General features: G+C 19.3%; 1 protein-coding gene across 4 annotated transcripts in view; it reads right to left on the bottom strand.

The window, feature by feature from the left end:
• The window catches only part of LOC108003765 (potassium voltage-gated channel protein Shab), a 68,522-nt gene that overhangs the window by 14,398 nt on the left and 31,670 nt on the right, over positions 1 to 22,454 (bottom strand). For 3 of the 4 annotated variants that reach the window (XR_009831271.1, XM_062080003.1, XM_062080005.1), the window contains exons 5-7: positions 11,863 to 11,946; positions 4,229 to 4,498; positions 2,752 to 2,976 (exon numbers count right to left, since the gene is read on the bottom strand). Coding sequence is in view for 3 of the 4 variants with exons in the window: in XM_062080003.1 (XP_061935987.1) it covers positions 2,752 to 2,976; positions 4,229 to 4,498; positions 11,863 to 11,946 (579 nt within the window). In the remaining variant the exon portion in view is untranslated. The remainder of the gene's footprint in view (positions 1 to 2,751; positions 2,977 to 4,228; positions 4,499 to 11,862; positions 11,947 to 22,454) is intronic. The other variant, XM_062080004.1, reaches the window with a different exon arrangement.

Raw genomic sequence — 22,454 nt, 5'->3', positions numbered from 1 at the left:
AAATTATACATGATAAATGCTATGCATATTATAAATACATAGCAAAAATTATACTTAATAGCATCTTCCTGAATCAGTGCATACAACATAGTGTATTATATTGTATATATATTTTTTCCCGATTTATTTTCCGAATATTGTATCATATATTAATTGCTTTTTTGATAAATTTTAAAAAATATTATATATTCAAAAAAAGATGACAACGAAAATATGATCCAAAAATAATAAAAAATGTACAAATTTTGATAACAATTTTGGCATACAATAATGTTGTATCGATACAAACAGATATCATTTCAAATATTTATTATAAAATAAGATTTGTTATTTAATCATATATTAATTGGAATAATTATAAAAAAAAAGACTTGCAATGAATTTTTTTTATAACATTCTTTTAAAATATTCTCTATACTGTTAAAGATAACAAATTTAAAAAAATGCAGCAAATAATTTAAAAAAATGATTTTGAAATCTTTAAAAATCGTTTATCTTCAAAAAAATTATTACTGTTATTTTATATTATAACTCTTTTGGCATACAACTTTCATATAAAAATTTTTTTTATATATCTAATATAACAAAATAAATATCAATAATAAAGATATTTAGAAATATTTCTCTATACATTATGCTAGAACAGCTAAATGCATGCAAATATACATACATATACATACATCACATAATATACTTATTTATAAATAAAAAAAGATTTAGAAATAATTGAAATAAAAATTAGCGATTTAGTCTTAAGTAATTAAATTTTAATAATATTTATATGTTTATACGTTTTAAATTTTATATTAAATTATTTTGTATTAAATAAATATATTTCTAATGAGATTAGAAATATTCTAATTTCTAATATTAACTTAAATTTTATTTTAGTATATTATAATTAAAAAAAAAATTAAATTACAAATTAAATTAAAAGTGAATGACATTTTTTATAAAAAAATATATTTTTATTTTAAGATGTTATCATAAAAAAATATAATGTATTTATATTAAACTAATAAATATAATTATCTAATCGTTCTACTATTGCAAAAAATTTGAAATCCTTTAAATTTTTCAAATATAAAAAATTATATTTTTATTCATAAATTTGAATTTAACTACAGATTGAAATTATAGAAGGATTATTTATATATTTATTTATTATTTATTATTTATTTATTTAGGAAATTTATGAAATAACTATATATATATAATGGTAATAAAAAATGAAAAATTAGATTATATTAATCAATAACTTACATATGTATATATAAAATATGTATATAATATATATATGAAAAATTCTCTATTCTAAAATTCTAAAATTCTGTATTCTAAAACTATAAAACAAAAGATAATAAAAAAATAAAAAATAAAAGCCATATAAAAATTAAGAAATTAAGAAAATTAAGAATTAGAATTATATCATGCGAATTATCATCATGATTTAAAATTATAAAAAAATATAATAAAAGTGGTATTTTAAAATATCAATATATATATATATATATATATATACTACATACTAATAAAAATCATGCATTTCTCGTTTTAAAATACTTGCAAATGTTCGTATTCAAAATCATTTATTTACCGTACCGAAAACCTTATACTCATCAGTCAAATTTAGAATTTGATGAATTAATGAAGAAAAAATGAACATTAAATATAATATTCATCATGCACAATTATCGTGTACAATGATAGATAATTAAAATACATATATTTTTATTTTAATGATGGAGAGTGAAAACTGGACATAAAAAAGACTATATACAATTAAAAATAAAATTTTCAAATAAAAAAAATTTTTTGACTATCAGAATGTTGTATATTGACAATATATATTAAAATTTATCTTTTTATATTTATTGATCAAATATTAATAATTTTATTTTAATCTTAAATAATTTCGTATTTGTATTTTAGAAATTATATTATAAGAAAAGATAAAAATATATAAAATTTATTATATTAAGTATAATAAAATATATAATATTTACAGACTTCTTTATATTTAGTTTTCAATCTTTAAAAAATTAAAAAAATTTTTTTTTTAATTTTTTTTAGAAATTTTTCTTAACACTTTTATTATTATGACATAGTATCATCTTGTATATTCTATTTCAAGATTTTTAAAAATTCAATTTTTGCAATATCTTATGTATTAAAATGTTTTAAAATTTATGTTTTTTTTTAAGTTTTAAAATTTAAAAAAAAAATATATTTATATATTTTACAAAAATGCATTGAATTTTAAAAATGTTTAATATAAAATAATATTTTTAAAATTATTATTTATTTTAATTATTTATTATTATTTATTTATTTCATTCAAGCAATAGTCAAATTTTTATGAATTGAAAGATAAATTTCTATATTTATATTTATCTTTCTATATTTTTTAATATCTTTCTATCTAAATTTTTATCTAAAAAATATTTATATAAGATAAATTTCAATGTATAGTTATGCTCATAAAAATATAAATCTATACATGTAAAGTGTTGTTTGCAATTGATGTATACAATTTTGAATATATAAGATATTACAATAAAATATAATTTAAATGCGAAAATTTTAAGATTATTTCTTTGAAAATTTTTTATAATTAAAAAAAATTAATTAATTAATTAAAGAAGTTTTTTATATTATTTGTGAATAAATAGCATTTAATAGATATTTTATGAATATGCGTGCATGGGCAACTAAGGAAGAAATTAAGAATGATGAAAATGAGAAGTATACCTCCTGAATACGAATTTTTCTGTGCTTGGGTACTATATCGTTTAAGGTAATCTTGCTACCCTCATTAAAGGGACGAAGATCCTTTAACGATTCAACACTCGGTGACGCATCGACATTACGTCCAATTTCACCGGAAGCAGATTTCTTCACTCTATTTCCACATTTTTCTGCAGCTTCTAGGGGATTCACATAGAGATTACTGTCTGCTTCCTCAGTCAAATCACCCTGAAATAGTGCATTATTACATATATTTGCATTATATCATATATTTATATATTTTATAATATATGGTTTTTAAAATTATAATATTCTAAAATATTCACAAATTATATTAAATTAGTCAAAAAATATTTGAAAGAAAATTTAAATATTTTCAAGAGAAAAAATGTTATGAAGAAATTGATTTTAGAAAGTGAATTAAAAGATGAATTAGTTATTGGAGTTTTTATCTTAATATGACACGCTTTTTATAATATTTGATTACTTGATAAGAAATTATTTATAAATCAGCTAAGAAATACAAAATCAATAAAATGTAATATTATCTAGATATATAATCAAATATAAAAATAAGAAAAATACAAATTTTTATTCAAATTTTATAACATCATAAATTTATAAATGAAAAAAAAATTACGAATAAAATATTTATTAATTTCAATAAATCTTAATTGTGATCTTTTTTATATTGTATACATATATTAATGTTAATATTATGGATTTTAATACAGCTATTGAAAATATAGACGAAAATAAAGATGCATTTATTGTAATTTTTTATGTCAAAATCAAATGAATATTAGATTTAATGTCAAATGTATTCCAAATAATGCCATAGACAATGTATTGATATAACATTTGAACAAAAATATTTTATGTTAAATTTATATGAAATAAATTATTCTGTTTTTATGTCATGCTTTCCATAATTGTATATCCATTTTTTCATAGATGGAGAAGCTTGAGACATTTATGAAAAAACATTTTTTAAATATACAGAAAAAAAATATGCATATCATTAAAATATTATTTAGATTTTTTTATACAATATTTTTTTTCAAAAATATATCAATCTTTTTCAGTTTCCCCTATATAAATAGATATACATTCGATATGAATACAAATGACAAATGACAGTTGTTAGTTTTATATATATATATATAATATAATAAAGGAAAAATCTTAGGCCTTTTTTTATTATCTTATATATTATATAATTATTGTTATAATAATTATAATAAAAAGTAGAAAATTTCATTGTATATATTTATATAAAAAACATATAATAAATTTAAAGATATGTATGAGAAGAAAACAGAAAAAAAAGAAATATTGATCAATATTATATATATTGAAACAAAGAAAAAATAAATATAAAAAAAAGAAAAAAATATGACACATAGATATTTTATAAGATTGAATTGAATTTGCAGATTCTTGCAAATTCTTCAGATAATTTATTAATTTCATGCTATACCTGCGAATGAGATGGATGAGTTTGACAGCTGGCATATGTATCGGAACTGTCTATGCTTCCTTGCTCGTTGTATATTTTTCCATAACTTATAATATCCATTGGTTGTAGTGCGGATATCTTCATCTCTGTTGCGAAATTCTGCTGTTGCATGGATGATTCTGTTGACATAACTCCGGATCGCATCGACTTCATTTCCTGACAGATGGGATTGCGAAAGTCGCTAGTCGCCAGTGGCATTATATTTTCCGCATCTCTGAACTCTTTGTATTCCTAAAAACATGACCAAGGTAAAAAGTCTCGGTTTGTTGAAGACGAATCGCCGCAAACCAAGCGTCGCCTTCAACATTAGATGTAATCTTAAAAATTTACCTATAAAAATTTATATAAAATGATATTATATCTTTATCTATCTTTCATCAACAAACGATATTTATTTTTATTAGATCAAAAATATTCCATATCAATAAAGCCAAATTTATCTATTTTTTGTTATCTATTGAAGTTAAGAAAATCGGATCGAAGACAAAATTATCATTGTTAATTTGTGCGTAAAATGTTTTGTCGTCTCATTACTAAATATTTTTTGATTATAATAAAAACGATAATTATTTCATAAAAGAATATGATAATAAATCAATGGATGTTATAAGATTTTTTCTATAAAATTCTTTAATACTGTTTTTTTTAACTTTTAAAATTTTTTTTAAGTAATAATTTAATAGATTTACATTTATTACAAATATTAATATATTAGTATAATTTAATGCTAATATTTGTATATTAGTATAATTTAATATTAATATATTCTATTCTATAAGAAACTAACTTAAATACAAGAAAAATATTAATCTAATGACGAAAGCTACGCATATTTATTTAACTGAAAAAAATAACTTTTATATATATATGTAATGTATATTTTAAAAATAGAAAAGAAAGAAAAAAATTGATTTATGTGCTGTCTAAATAATTGAGAATCTATTTATCTTCTTACTTTCAACATTATACTCGCCTGATGCGATCCAGAATTTTTTAATCATTTAAGAGTAATTTAAACGAAGATATATGTATAAGTATATACGTAGACCTGTAATAAGTGTAAAAACTTAAATAAAGTAACAATTGTTTATTAATTGTATTCCTAAAGCTTGTCAGAACTGACCTATTAGATGCAACAAATCACAATATGGACATTCATTGAATCATTCATAATTCAAAAATTCTATATATGTTAGCTGATATCGTGCTCGTTATTCTGAATATTTCTGTTTCTAAAAGACAGCATGCTGAAAGAATGAAAAGTGAAACAAGCATTGTTAGACCCATTACACGATATCAAATCGATTGGATTTTTCATTTTATTTATCAAATAGAATATAAAATATTCAGATATTTTAATTTTTTTTTGTTAAATTTTGTTGATATATTTTATAAATATAAAAGTAACACAAAATTATTTGAAAACTTGTTAAATAATTTTTTCTAACAAAATTATGAATATGAATTATGGATATGGAAATAATAAGATTTGGATTTATTACGATTTAATATAAGATAAATTAATAATAAATATAATCATTGGTTAATAATAAAAAATATCTTGAAAAATGACTATTTATTTTGAAAAATATATTTTAGAAAAAATATAAGAAATAGATATTTGAATATATATTGAAACAAGATATAATTATTTTTAAATATAATCATGAAAGAATACCACATTTTAATCACTAGATCCAATCTATTTATTGATCATCGATGTTTCTATAAATTTCAAAGTAATTAACTATTTTGCAGAATATATTTCTTAATATTTTAAATATGAAAGATTTAAAAATTTTTTTGTAATATATATAAAAATGAATTAGATTTTTAATTTTTCATGCACAGATTTGATGAATTTATTAATATTTTTTTGTTTATTAATAATAAATTGATTTGATTTATATAATTTGATTTTAAGAATTATAAATTAATTCTAATATAATTTAATTTCTATTTAGAGAATATTTAAAAAATTTTTTTTAATTTCATTGTATTTCATCTTTTATTTTATAATAATATAATAATTATAATTCTGTAAACTGGAAATAATAAATAAAATAATAAATCAAAAATAAAAAAAAATATTTAAAGAATATTTAAAAAAAATATTAAAAGGAATGATTAAAATAAGTTATAATTATAACTAAAAACATAATATATATATTAATTTTTTATTTTTATTTTATTTTTTTTAAATTTCAAACTATAAGAATATAAATTAATTTTATTATAGATTTTTTAAAACAAATATCATTCTCATTCTTATTTATATAAGAAGAGGTTTGATTTTCATTTAGATAGCATAAAAATCTTTAAACATATAATTAAATAAAAAAATTATTATATTCATTAATTTTTTTATAAGTCTTTCATTATTTGAAAATTTTTCGAACTCATTATGTTCAATAATTTCTTATAAATATTTTCGTTTTTTATAATATGTATATTTCAAGTAAATTTTTGTTATTATATTTTTTAAATTATAAAATTTATATAACAAATTTAACGAATTATATTTCGTTTCTGTTCTTTTATAAATTTTTATTCGTATTTATAATGGGAATATTTTTCTTTTGTTTATTAGATATTAGATCTTTCGTTTATTAAATAGTTTATATAAAAATTTTTATAAATTGTATATATATTTTTTACAAATATTGTTTGATCGCAATTATGCAATTATGTTTTTGTAATTATTCAATAAATAATTAGTTTATACATCCACTGAAAATAAAAATTGAAAATTATTCGAAAATTAAAATGTTATCTTTTTTTTGTATTTTAAATTTTTATTATAGCTTTTGAATCTTTTTATTTTAACTTTTTAAATAATTATATTTTAAATAATATATATATGTATAATTTTTTCTTATTTGTTTATAAATCACATATTAATTAAATTTGAAAAGAATTGAATGTTATATAAATCATTTCTTTGATTTCTTTTCATTTATAAATTTGAGATCGTGTATTGGGTTCAAATGATTCAAAATATGGATCGTTATTCATAAAAAGCATATATTCTATGTTTCAAATTTATCATCTTGAAATAAAAATGCATAGAATCTAATAAAAATCTACTAGAAAATAATAAAAAGAAATTGAAAATTAAAAATAATTAAAAAAAGATGAGAAGATCAATTAAAAAATTGAAGTAGAAACGCTTTGTACGCTTTGGAAATTGAAAAGTGACGATTGTATAAGTGTAACGGTATTATTTATCGACGAAATTCGAGCATTGCCTTTTAGTTGGCCACTGGCTCGCGTATATAATGATTTTTGAAAATTATTCTGATATAAATCTATATATAATTTTTTGTTGCGTGAACTTCGATTGTTCACATAAAATTTGATTATCGAAATTTAATAGTACTACGTGAGCAAATGTCGCAACTGTAGAATCGTATTCGTCATTATTGCATTTCTTTCACCTGATATTATTTTTAGATTTCTTTTCTTATTTTTCGTTAATTAATATATAAATAAATTACAATCGCTAAAATACTGTATAATAATGTATATTTCATAATTATGGTTTAATATTAATAATGTTTATTTTACCAATTATTATTTAACAATAAATAAAATATATGTATATTTTATATTGTATACATACTATTCGAAGTTTTTCAGAATCACTTTCCCAATTATAGTTACATGGAATTATTTACTAATTTCGTTATTAGAGATAAAAATATCAATAATAATATCCATTAATAATTAGAAATACATTTCTTTTATAAAATTTTTTTAAAAAAATAAAATTTTAATGACTTCTTTTTAAATTCTAGATTTCTTGAAATGGATTAGTGATTCTATTTTTTTGACTGTATTTTATGCAAGTATAGAGTAAGTATATATAGTAAATATATATTTAGCAATTTAAATTTTATTTATAATTGTTAAGTTTAAAAAATGTATTTACTTATATAAATCAATTAATTGTTAGAATATCATGTTTCTAGCAATTGTTTTTAATATGCACTGTTTTTAATATATATTTTAAAAAATGTAAATAAAAAGAAAAGAAATAAATTATACAATTTTTGAAAGATACTAATTAATAAATTGTTAAATAAAAATACAACACATTGACAAAGACGATTCAATATGGCATTCACTAAATCAATCAGATTGTATATAATCTTATTCGATCATGCCACGATAATGAGATGAATGAAAATCTATGCGTGACTTTTGCTTTATGCAACTAATGAATTAGTAAAATTAAACTAAATCAATCAATATTATTTGCTTAAGACATTTAGTCATCGTATAAGATAAATATTTCTAAAAAATAATTTTCTGCTTTCAAAAGAAGAAAATTTTAAAGAAACTCGAAAAATATATATTATAAAAACAAAATAGAAAACCTTAGATGAATATTATAAATTTTTATCATTAGAAAAAATGTGATATTTTTCAAAAAGAAATATTAAAAAATTATTGAAATTTTTGAAAATTATTAACTTACAATCTCATTTGAAATATTAAATTGAAATTAACTTTAATTTATTTTAATTAATATCATATATATTTAATATAATAAAGATATCAATAATTTTGTTAAAAGTTCATAATAATAATAGAGAATATAAAATTTTAACATTTACTAATTTTAATATTGTTATATTCTTATAACTATTTCAAATAATTTTTAAATTAAATTCTCTGTTTTCGATCGTTATTTTATATAATGATTATTTTGTATATACATAAAAATAATATATCTATGAAATAATATACTTTTACTTTTTCGATTAAATAATTTAAATGAATTATTATCATATCAAATTATCAAATTTAGATTAAACTATCAAGTGTCCAAATATTGGTGAATATCATAATATATATCATATTATATATATATATCATAAACTACCATAAATTAAATACAAGAAATATTTGTATATAATATTTTTTATTGGTATTTTCTTTACACGATATAAAATGTTTGTAATGTTGAATAAAAGATCAGTTTTTATATCAAAGATCAAAGAATAAAAATCAATTTTTATTTCTATGATAAAAATTTGAATATATTTGAACTAAATATCATAAGGATCAAGAATAAAAATAAACTTATTAACTCATTTGAAATATATATTGAAATGATAAAAATATTATAAAAATATATAAAAATAATATAAAAATATTTTTTATATAGATTGTATATCTTGTAATTAATTTCATTATAAAATTATAATTATTGAAATATTAATATTATGTAAGGTATAATATATAATTTGATTGTATATTTGGTGATGTCCAATTGGAATATTGTTTCATATAAAGACATTTATCTGAATTATTAACAATTTGCAAACAAATTATTTGAATATGAGTAAATTTTTTTTCGTATGTAGTTTACTCCAATGATTGTAAGCGTCATTCATATGAATTTAGCATTTGACATTTATTTTAAACTTGAAAGCAGAAAATTATTTATTAGAGAGGAAGAGAAAGAGAGAAAAAGAGAAAAAGTAGTATATTCATTTAAGTAAACATATATATATATATATATAGTAGGCATATGCGAATAACTGCAATTTAAAATATTTCATCACGTTATATATATAAGAAATTATGAAAACAATATATTATGAAAAAATGAAATTAATTAATTGCAATAATGAATAGAATATATTATTAGAAAAGAAAATGATTATTTTTTAATAAAAATTTATGATAATAATAAGTAATATTTTCATACGTAATACAAAAATCGCATAAAAAATTTATTAAAATTATTGCAAGAATGATACTTTAATTAAATAAAATTAAAGATAATACTTTAATATATTAATATATTAATAATTAATTAATTAAAATATATTTAATTAAACATTCTTAAAAAATGATTAAATAGATAAATTAATTATTTAAAAAAAATATCTTCATTTTTTTAAGTTTGTTTTTAATCCTATTTGTTTCAATTATAGAAACATTAAAAATGTAAAAATATTAATTATTTAATAAATGTAATAAAAGAAAAAAAAGAATTTACTTCGCAAATACCTAATATTTATAATTATATGCTATTATATTTAATAATTACTATACCCAGTATCACAGATATTAAAATGATATTAAATTTCTAAAAGAATAGAATTTTTAAAAATAAGAATATTTTATACTTTTAAAAAATATAATAGTAAAAGTAAATCAAGAAATTAATTTACATCAAAAGGATATATGATTCAATATACAATTATTCATTAAAAATTTAAAAAATTTTTTGGAATATAAATATAGAATATAAATATATAATTTTGCTCAGTTTTTTAGAATACAAGTTTATTTAAAGAAAATTGAATTTTTCTTAAAAATTTATTTAGAAAATATAATTTTCTAAATAAAATTAAGATAAAATAAATAAATACTATTAATCTTTTGCAATCTAAAGTTTTATTAAACTATATTATATATTATTAACAATATTATAAATTAGTTTTAAACTAGTTAAATAATGAATAAAATAATGATATGAAATATATCTATAAAAACTTAATAAATGATGTTAGAAAGATTTTTATTTTCTGCTTTGTCTACCAAAAAAAATCTAAAAACTATTTAATTAAAGTGGTCACTACTTTTCTAGACATGCCACTGTAAACTGGGTAACTTTTTTTTAGAATAAACTAGAATACTCTATTTAGGATTTAGGAGGTGAAAAGAATTTGTATATGATTAGAGCTGAAGGCATCAAGTCTCGTTAAATGGTGTGATCTCACTCTGGACATAAACGATAATGACCGTGCCTTGACCTATAAAATTGTGAATTTACACGCAAGTCAAATTAATATAAAAAAGAGCTACGATTGCGTTTAAAGCTTTGAATGAACTGGTATCATGTCAATGAAAAAGTTGTGCTCTGTTGAAGTGAGAAGGGAGGCAGTGCATACACCCAGTGGACTATACATATAGACAAAATTGTGCATCAGTTATAATAGAATGTATATAATAATAGCAGACAGACAATAGAAGCCAGGGGATAAACGAATACACCATCTTACGCGATAGTATTTATTTTCTCTAATGACATTGCTGCCAAAACAAAAAGCAATAAAAAGAAATCGTAATGTAAAATAAATCTAGAGAGAGAAAGAGAAAAAGGGAGGAGGGGGGAGGGAGGGAGGGAGGGGAGAGAGAGAGAGAGAGAGAGAGAGAGAGAGAGAGAGAGAGAGAGAGAGAGAGAGAGAGAGAGAGAGAGAGAGAGAGAGAGAGAGAGAGAGAGAGAGAGAGAGAGAGAGAGAGAGAGAGAGAGAGAGAGAGAGAGAGAGAGAGAGAGAGAGAGAGAGAGAGAGAGAGAGAGAGAGAGAGAGAGAGAGAGAGAGAGAGAGAGAGAGAGAGAGAGAGAGAGAGAGAGAGAGAGAGAGAGAGAGAGAGAGAGAGAGAGAGAGAGAGAGAGAGAGAGAGAGAGAGAGAGAGAGAGAGAGAGAGAGAGAGAGAGAGAGAGAGAGAGAGAGAGAGAGAGAGAGAGAGAGAGAGAGAGAGAGAGAGAGAGAATCCCCTTGGTCCCAATTCTCTCAACAGCCCATTGGTGTATGTAGTGCCGCCTAAGGAAAAATGTTAGTGATCGTAAATACCTTCGTAGTACAAAAGCAACACTCGAATTCGCTAGGTATTTCATCATTTTTCTCGAATTTTCTGCTGTCTTTTTTCTCTTCATCCTACAATGTCACACACACAATTTCCTATTTTATTTTCCGTAACACACAACTCGGCCTGCTCGGATGCGATCAAATTATTTCGCTCTTTTTTTTATCATATGAAAATTTCATTTATGAAAAATATAGCAAAATAAATAATTTGCAAATATTTGTTGAAAAAATAATTTTCTTTAATTTATTTTGATTTTTAGTTTGATTTCTTTAAAAATTGCTAAATGTATTAATAAATTTATTAATTAAATTTGTATTTAAGCTAAAAAAATCAATAACTAATATCAAATTAAAACTTGTTTTCAATTTAATAAGTATTTTTTTTCCATTTTAATACAAAATAATTCAAGCACTTCCCGAACAAGCGAACACATTATTTAATCCTTTGAAGCACGCATTCAAGAAAAAAAACTTTCATATGATATTAGTTACCTTGTTTCTAATCGAATAACTGTATCTCGAATAAAAGTTTTCGCAAGGAGTGTCGATCATTGGATACAGTTATCGCATAATCCTCGTTCCTCATTAAACATGTAACAAGCGAGAGATTCTTCAATTTCTATAATGAAAAGCACCTATTATCAACGGTGCTTTGAAAGCTAAAAGGAAATATGAACGAGACAACATTTGATCACGTGGAGCCAGAGAGAGAAATTTCTCATATTCAAGGGAAAAAAGGAAAATGTATTACAATTGTGACAATTTGTTGGAAAAAAAGGACATTTATGATGTATAAACTAATATGTAAATCGTGGTGTATATAAATTATTTTTTTTAAAAAAAATGTAAAACTTTTTTTTAAAATTTTTTTCCAGAATTTTAATGAAAATATGGTTTCTTAAACAAAAACTATATTTTTCAAACTTTTAATTTAGTTCAAATTAATCTATAATTTTATTTGTATATTATTTGGTTATATATATATGTACTAATAATATCTTGGAAAGATTTTAAAATATATCTCAAGAATTCGAGCTGGATTAGTTTGAGAATTTAAATTGAGTTATATAATTATATAATCATAATCATATTTTGAATTATACATGAAGATAGCTATGTTTTGAAATATTTGAAATACATGAAATATACACAATTTAAAATGAAATTATGATTAAAATAAAACTGTAAATATAATGCTATATATTATAATATATATATATAATATATATAATATATATATATATTATAATTATAAACTTATTGATAATTTTTCATCAAATATTTAACAAAAATTTAAAAAAAGTTTTTAATTCTACAAAAATTTAAAATATTAAATATTTTAATTTTATATATAAAAAAATTAAATTTATTGCGATAATGGAAAGAAAAAGAAAAATTATTCTTTTTCTTAATCCTGTTATGGTTTTTGATTTTATTATTCCTTAAAAATATCGATCAAAATTATTATGAATGTAATTGTTAATATTTTCTTGATATTATATTGAAATTTTTGTTTCCAGTCAAAAACGTATTAAGAATAAAAATAATTATGTATAAAGTTTTTTTATACAAAAATTGAGTCACAAAATAATAACAAAATAAAAAACAATCATCAAAATGAAATATTTTTATTATGATATCTTTATTATGATAAAATAAAAGAATAAATAGTATATGATAATAAAAAGTAAATAATAATGACAATATATTAGTTTTATTTTTGTTTAAAATTATAAATTATTTGTTAGTGAGATTACAAATAAGGCACAAATCTTTTTTGTCATCCTATAGTTTAAGATTTATGTGTTATGTATCTTCAGTAATTATGTATCTTCTTATTTTATGTTTGTTTACGTACTTAATATCTTTTCAATAATAAATTATTTCGATAATAAACATTTATACATTTCGAGAAATTATTATTATAATTTGTATTATATTATCATGTACAAATTGTTATAAATAAATAAGTTTATTTATTTATAACAATTATTATTAATAGAACAGACCAATCTTTTAAATAAAAGATATAATATTTCTACATTTCCTTAATTCTTTAATTAAAAAATAAAATGTTTTTAACTTTAATATTGAAGGATACAATAAATAAAATATTGCATTTTACAATTCTTACATTATATTTTGGCAATTTAATCAATTCTTTATTTAAAATTAAAATATACATGTCAAACTTTTTCTAAAATACATAATATATAGAACAAAGTACATTTTGACATGGAATAACTATATATATATATATAAAAATGGAAAAATGTTTCTTCAAATACATATTTATTTTTTTTTAAAATCATTAAATTAAAATAATAGTATATTGGTTATTGATTCTCAATGCAGAAAAAAAATTTCACAAATATATTATTTATGATTCAGAAAAAATTTATCTTTATATAGTTGTTATATCTATATATGTATCTATATACATAATTATCTATATATCATAGTTATTTTCAATTTTAATATTTTCTATATGTTCTATATATTTTCTATATATATATAATATTTTTTATATGTACTACATATATTTAATTAATAGTTTTACTTTTAAATAAAGATTTTAAATGATTTCAAATAAGTGTTCTATTTCATTTTTTTAAAGAACAATAAGTATTCTATTTTATTTTGACAAGAATGATATTTCAATACATTAAAAAAATCTTATTTTTCTTGATAATTAAATATATTTTTATTAATATTAAATTTTATTTTTTCATATTTTTCAATTAAAACTTCATTTTTGAAACAATTCTATTATTCATTAGCTGAAAAAATATAATGTGAAAAAACGAAAAATGTATATATATCTTAAACATTCTTAATGTCAATATTTATTTTTTTGTTTATAGAACTTTTAATTATAGAACTATTATTAGATTAGATATGTAATTTAAAGAACTTAGAGAAATATAGTTATATATATTAAAGAATATATTCAATCGCTTATATATTTTTTTATATTAAATATTTAAAAAAAAATTATTCTAATGATAATTAGAATGAATTTTATTTCAGTAAATTAATAATTCAATTCGTAAAATTTTAAATTTATATAAATTTAAAATTATATAAATTATACATTATATATTAATTATATAATAATAATACATATAATAATATATAATTATATAATATATATAATAATATATAATATATAATAAATTATATATTAAAATTATATAAAGGTAATGAATACATATATATAAATATATATTTTCATTTTCTTTTTTCTTTTTTAATATAAACTATAGATATATATTATAAATAAAAATAAAAAAAATATACGTATTATAAAAATATGAAGTTTTTGAATTAAAATTTAATTTATTAATTTTTTTATCAAAATATAAATTTAATTAAAATTTTTGTTATAAAATTCTAGATAAATGATTTCCTGATATTAAAAAAATTTTTCACTTTAAAATATCAAAATAAGAAAAAAAGAGATTAATTATATTTATTATACTTATTTAGATATATATCATTATAATCATTTAATGTAATTAGATAATAAATATATCTATGTAAGAAATCTTTTTTTTTATTTTATAACAAAAATTACATTATAATTTATATTCTCATATTAAAAATATATATAGATATATACACATATATATTTATAAACACATTTTCTGTAAAAGGAAATTTTACATTTTTCATGTGTAAAATATTTTATTTGAAATTTTTATATAAATGAATATTTTTTGTGTGTTTATTGAATACAAAGTAAGTAATTAAATAAAGTTTTATAATTTTAATATTTTAGAAAATTTTGAGATTCTTAGCATTCTTATATAAAATTGCAATCCTATCTAAATTTTTTTTAATTAACTCGAATTTGAAATAGCTGAAATCTATCCATAAATATCAAATATGTATATTTTTTATTATTATATATATTTGTATTATATTTCTGAATTCTATTTCCTACATTAAAATGAATATTTAGAATAATTATAGTGAAGAATATAAAAGTTTTTCATAAAAATTTTGAATTAAAATAAAATCAAATAATTAATCTGTTGTTGTTATAAACTTTTTTTTTAATCTTTTCTTTGAAAACAAAATTTTTACCACTATTATTTGCGAATTCGTTAGTATATTGTTTCACAAGATACAAATGAAGTATTAATTGAGATATATATTATTTATTACCATTATTTGTTATAACGAATTCGTTAGCATATTGTTTCACAAGATATAAATTAATTGTTAATTAAGATATATTTATATATGTATATACTGTAGTGACAGTGAAATGCATCGTAAAAAGAAATTAATATGCAAACGTCACAATTGCTTTTCGTTTTTTACATTAAAAAAAACTGATTATAATATTATTTTTAAAATAAACTGTTTTTTGAACTTTATATCTTATATTTATGAAAAAAAGAGCGAATTTTAATTTTAACTTTTTCAATTCATTATATCATTCATATATCATGTTATTATTAATGTATAATCAACAGCAAAAAGAAGTATAAAATCAATAAACTTTAAAACTTTAAAATAATATAAACATTTAATTCTCAAAATACACTTAAAATAAAAATAAAAGAAATGTTAAAATCGATGATTTTTCGAACATCAATATGGCGTTTCCCACTTTTATTATACATTATTTATTCACTTTAATATTAAAAAAAACTTTTTTGAAATTAGTTTCAAAATTAATTTTATTGATTATTTATAATCTCAATAAATTATTTACGGACGAATTTCAATAAACAATTAATCAAATTATAGTCCTGTAAAATTAGATTTAAAATTAATTTTATTTGTTTACAAGAAAATTTTTATCGAATATAAGAATGGACGCCGAATTATGTTGAATTATTATTATAAATACGAGCTAAAAGATCAACAATAAAAATTACAACTGCCCGATAATTCCAATGATTCAATTATTTCATTTTTACAACCAGTACTATCAATACATGCATATATAATAATTATATATACAGGCAGTGTTTTCAAGAATTTTTGTGATTTTTAATTAACATTGAATTGTAATAGTATATCTATCAAATTTGATTACTCATTTATTATAGGAAGATTGTTAATAGTGATTTATTTTTTCAAGAATTATATTCAAGAATATATTATATTCAAGAATAATTTTTGTTATCTTTCTAAATCATTTGTTAAACATTAAATTGAGCGTCAATTTTTTTGCATATTATTGCGTATCAACAATAATAATTAATATATTTTAATATATAGTCTATCTATTATGGAGGAGATTATCATGATCTTTAATATAGCCTTTATAAAAAGTATCTAATAAATTTTAAGAATTAATAAATTCATTATATATTTTTGTTAAAATATTTGAAATTTCGAAGATAATCGATATATTGATCATCATAATATAATTGATCGATACACAATTTTTAAGAAAAGATTTCTTTAGACAATTAAAATTAAATAAGAACATAGGTGTCAGAAAATTAATTGATATTAAGAGATATAATATAATATTTCTATCATTTAAAAAATAAAGAATATTTTTTATCAACATGACTTTCTATGTATATACTACAAGTTTAAATTAATTTCATCCTATTAACAGATGTTAATAATAATAGAGCTCAACAAAATATCGTATGTAGAAATGTATGCATATAACATGCATAGAATAAAACTATTCTCACTGTCTTTAATTAAATAAAATGTAATACTAATTAATAAGCAATTGAGCAATAAAGCAGTCTAGTCAAGATTATTCTAGTTAGTTTACCTCGTATGCATTATTGATTTGTAACATAATTACAATATTATTGCTAAAAGATTAATAATTTTTCGACCAAACTAAAAAAGAAAAAAGAAAGGTAAAAAAAGAAAAATAAACATTTTTGATGTATTACTACAATTTTAAATTCAGCCAATGTTTTTTTTGAATTGCAATATGTAATATATAATATATAATTTGTTGAAGTGAAAAAAATGAAGAAATATGCATTTTTCATAGAAAAATAAATGAGGGCTAAAAAAAAAAAATATTAAGCAACATGACACAATGAAAAAATAGAAAAACGAAACGGAGAGGATGATGTAATAATAGAAACATATCTCTGAAAAGTGCGATCGAAGCGCTTTTCTCGGATCAAGCACGGCAAGGTCCGACGTCCAAATACGCGGCCTCATACCCCCAGATAATTGTCCATTATCACATTTGTATTTTCTTTTTCGTCTCTCGCACTTCATCGTTTTCATTTTGTCGTTGCCTTTCTTGTGGCTGCCCGTTGCTACGAAAACTTGCAGAGTTTCTATCTTGTCGGACTTTGCCAGGAAAGATCAATAATTATTCGTTGAACATGTTAATTATTCAATTGTTGAAAATCTTAAATCTATTACTTTTAATCCATTTTTTTGCCTTTTCTGTTTTTATCTTTATTTGTTTTTAGTTTTACGAGGATCGAACCAATCAAAGACAGTTTCGTGGATTTTGCTCGATTCTTTTCAACCGATATACACATGCAGCGAAAGAAAACGAGATTCGGCAAGGTCCGACAGTAGCAGGATAATTCGTGTGTGACCAATGTTTCGGCGGCTTTGTTCAATGGTGATGGTTCAATGCGCGCTGTCGGACATTGCCTGTAACATATCGACACGAAATCCGTCAGATGAAAAAATGAATCTGAATCTCATTATTAGATCACGAATTGTGACACGCCGTTGTCTGCAATAATTTTTTATAGCATTTTTTTCTTTTCTGTTTTTTATTTACTGATCTTTGTTTCAAAAATTGATTATCATATTTTTATAATTTTTTGAAAATCATTATCATTAATAATAATATAGTATTTGTATTCTCGTTTTATGAAAAAAGAATATATCTGCTAAATTGATATAGATATAATTAATATAAAAAATAAAATTAGACAGTACTATTGCAGTCAATTGCGTAAAATAATAAGATTTCGAAATCTAAAAAAAATTAATATTTGGAGTTTAGTGAATATAATATTTTAGAATAGAATAGTTACTATCAAATAACGAATTTTTTTTCTTAAAAAATATTTAAATTATGATGAAAAAATAATACATATTTTTATTGTTTAACTAATGTATAACAATTTAATATGACAAATCTATAATTTTATGGAATCTAATAGTATTTTATGTTTTTAATAATATAATATTTTTTCTTAATTATAATTAAGAAAATTAATTTTTGTATAATTATATTGGATTAAATATATTTATCATTCTAATATACAAAAAAAATTATCTAATTGTGTATAAATTATTTTTTCTATAAATTACAAAATATCAAATTACAGTTTATAAATAAAAATTGATTGCACGTATGAAAAATTTAGAAGAAATTTAATTCGATCAAAATTAATATTTCACGACATTATTTGATAATATTTCTACATTCCATGAAAAACGATAGTTGAGATCAAAATAACTTAGACTAATAAAGTCAAATTTATATTTTCTCAAAAATACCATTGTCATAGATTATTGTTAATTGAATCAATTGTATAAAAAGTCACCTATTCATAGGATTGTGAAAGTTAATTATTGATATTATAAACAATATGATGAAAATTGATAAATAATCCTCAATGTGAAGATAAGAAAATCAAGACATCGCAAGTCTATTATATAGAATTTATATAAAAGATAAGTTTAATGATCTAATAAAAAAATATAATATTTTAATTTCTTTATCTTAATCAACATGTTTTCAAGTGATATAAGTGATTACTAATTACTATGAATGCATTGTATACATATATAATGTATACATAAATGTGATCAATATTTCAATTTATAGAAATTCACATTTTTGCCTAAATTTCTATGCTTTACGTGTTTTCTATGAAAAGAAAAGCACATTCATTCGTCGTTCTATAAGCAAGCATTTCAAGACTGTAATAATATATAAAAAGGAGATTCATAGTCAAAAAATAAAATTTGAATTCTGAATCTGAAGAAATCATTAGACCGACGCGTTTCCCGACGAAAAAAAAAATACTTGTACGATGCGCCATTTATATATGAATTCGATGTTTTTATTGTTCTTTCATCTTTATGATATTCTCAATCCTTTCATTTATTTTTCATTTCAATTTTTAATTAATTATTAATCAATAATAAATTTTTTATTTACTTCTGAATAATATTTAAATAGAAATTGTTTTTTAATTTTAATAATAAAAAAAAGTCAATATGCGTGATGAGAAGATTACTGTTCTCAATAACTCTATTACTTTATTATCTTCAATTCATTGAATTTAAAATATTTATATTTACACTATTTTTATAAAATAGTTATATTATAAAATAGTATTATAAAATAGTTAGTTTATAAAATAGTTACATACTATGTATAGAAATATATGATGCAATTAAATATAATAATTTCTAAATGAATTTTAAATCCAAGAAAAACAAGTCAAAAAAAAATAATAATAATTTGAATTAAAAAATTTTATGAATTGAAGATATGCTATTGTTAAAAAATTACTGAATTTAAATAGCGAATAAAAAGGAAAAACGAATATTATAAGGAAAATTAATGTTATTCTTTCGGGCTCCGCAGATCGACGATTTATTCTTGAAATAAAAAATATATTGCATAGATACGATTTGAGAAACGATATAGATGATAACATTCTTTAAAAGCAATTGTCGGAAAACACGCGACCAAATAATATTAAAATCGAAAATTGCGCAAACCTTTATTCGAAACTTCTATACCTCACAGTGCAAAATTATTCTTTAATAAATTTAAAAAATATTATCATAAAAAAAGGAAGCATAATATTTGAATATATTATTTTATAAAAAATATAATAATTTGTATTATATAATGATTTGTAATAGATTTAAAAAATATGTACTTATCTATTTAAATATATTTATAATATTAAAAATTTTATATATATATATAATATTATATTTATAATAATTCTATTAACACTGATAGGTATAGATGTGTTTGTATTAAAATAAATCTGTATTATATTAGAAAATTTTTGTTATATAAAAAAAGCCAAAATTTAATCATTTATTGTTAATATGTATTTTATTATAATTTTCATGCCAAAAAAATATATAAAAAAAAATTTTTTAAAATATTAAAATACTGACATAGTTATTCGAAAAACAAAATAATAATCGAGTTTCATATATTTTTATATACATTATTATAATATTGTTTCAATGTGTTGTTATTTGAGTAAATATTTTAGCAAGTAATATTCGAAACACTTAAAAAAGATTTAAAAAAAATTTTATCGAAAAATTTATTTAATTATTTCATGTTTATGTCACATTTGATTTCGAAATTCTAATAACAATTTCATTAATATGATACAAAAAAAGTTGTATAAGTCTATAAGACATCAATTAATTCATCCCAAGTAGTCCATAAAAAAAAAATGAGCAAACACATATAGATAAGAAGTTACACATCGAACAATTTGTTACTTCATCTTATTCTTTTTTTTTTCCTTTTTTCTTTTGTTCAATAACGCTCGATGTGCTTTCTTCTCATAGAAAAAAAAATGGAAAATTGTTCATACTAGGCGTGCTTGGGTATATTGTGTCATTCATTATTGAGATTCTTATAAATTTATCATTTTAATAACATGGCAATATGAAAAATAAAATTATGCCGTGGCTATTCAACACTAATAAATTTACATCAATTCAAACAAAAACGATATCATTGGATGCACATTCTTTCCAATATTACACGATGAAAGCATAAATTTGATGCATACATGTACATAATAAATAAAAAAAAAGATATTCATTTAAAACAAAATGTGCTTGAAAATAAATGTTCTCTTTTTTTCAATATTAATTTAAATATGATATTAATTTATCTATTTTATCAAATGCTACATTATTTATTAACAATTAATCTTGCAAAAACAATATTTTATTTAACTTACAAATTTATATTACAACTTAAAATGTTAATTCATAGTTTATCCATTATATACATTTTATTTGTATGAGAGCTGAATGAAAAATATTATCTTTCATATTTTATAATAATGAATAACAATATTAATATAATTATTATTTATTTTTTGATATTCTTAGTATCTATTTAAAAAAAACAATTGTTGTAAAGAGATTGTATAATCATCATATTTTATAAAATGAAAATATATGTAAACCAACTATTTAATACCTACTGATCGAATATAAAAAATTGGATTTTAAAATTTTAAATTAATTCCATACAATTTAATAATTTTCATACAATTTTCATTTTTTTTCTTTCCTTCAAAATTAAAAAAATCTTATGATCAATTTTAAAATTTTTGAAACTTGTCTTTATCATTGAAAGAATTATAAAAAAAGGGGAGAGTGATTATATTAAAAAATAAATATGTCAAATAAAACACAGTTATTTCAAATTTTAAACATCAAAAATTTTTCTTTTTATTTATAAATTTTTTTTATATTTTTTATTCATAAAAAATAATTTGATTTTTATAAAAGTTTTTTATATAAAATATTTTTCATTCATAAAAAATAATTTGATTTTTATAAAAGTTTTTTATATAAAATATTTTTCATTCAATTTT

The sequence above is a fragment of the Apis cerana genome, linkage group LG10 (assembly GCF_029169275.1).
Source record: "Apis cerana isolate GH-2021 linkage group LG10, AcerK_1.0, whole genome shotgun sequence".
In the NCBI taxonomy this organism is placed as follows: Eukaryota; Metazoa; Arthropoda; class Insecta; order Hymenoptera; family Apidae; genus Apis; species Apis cerana.
Note: the sequence above shows the minus strand (reverse complement) of the source record. Positions and strands in the feature narration are given on the sequence as shown.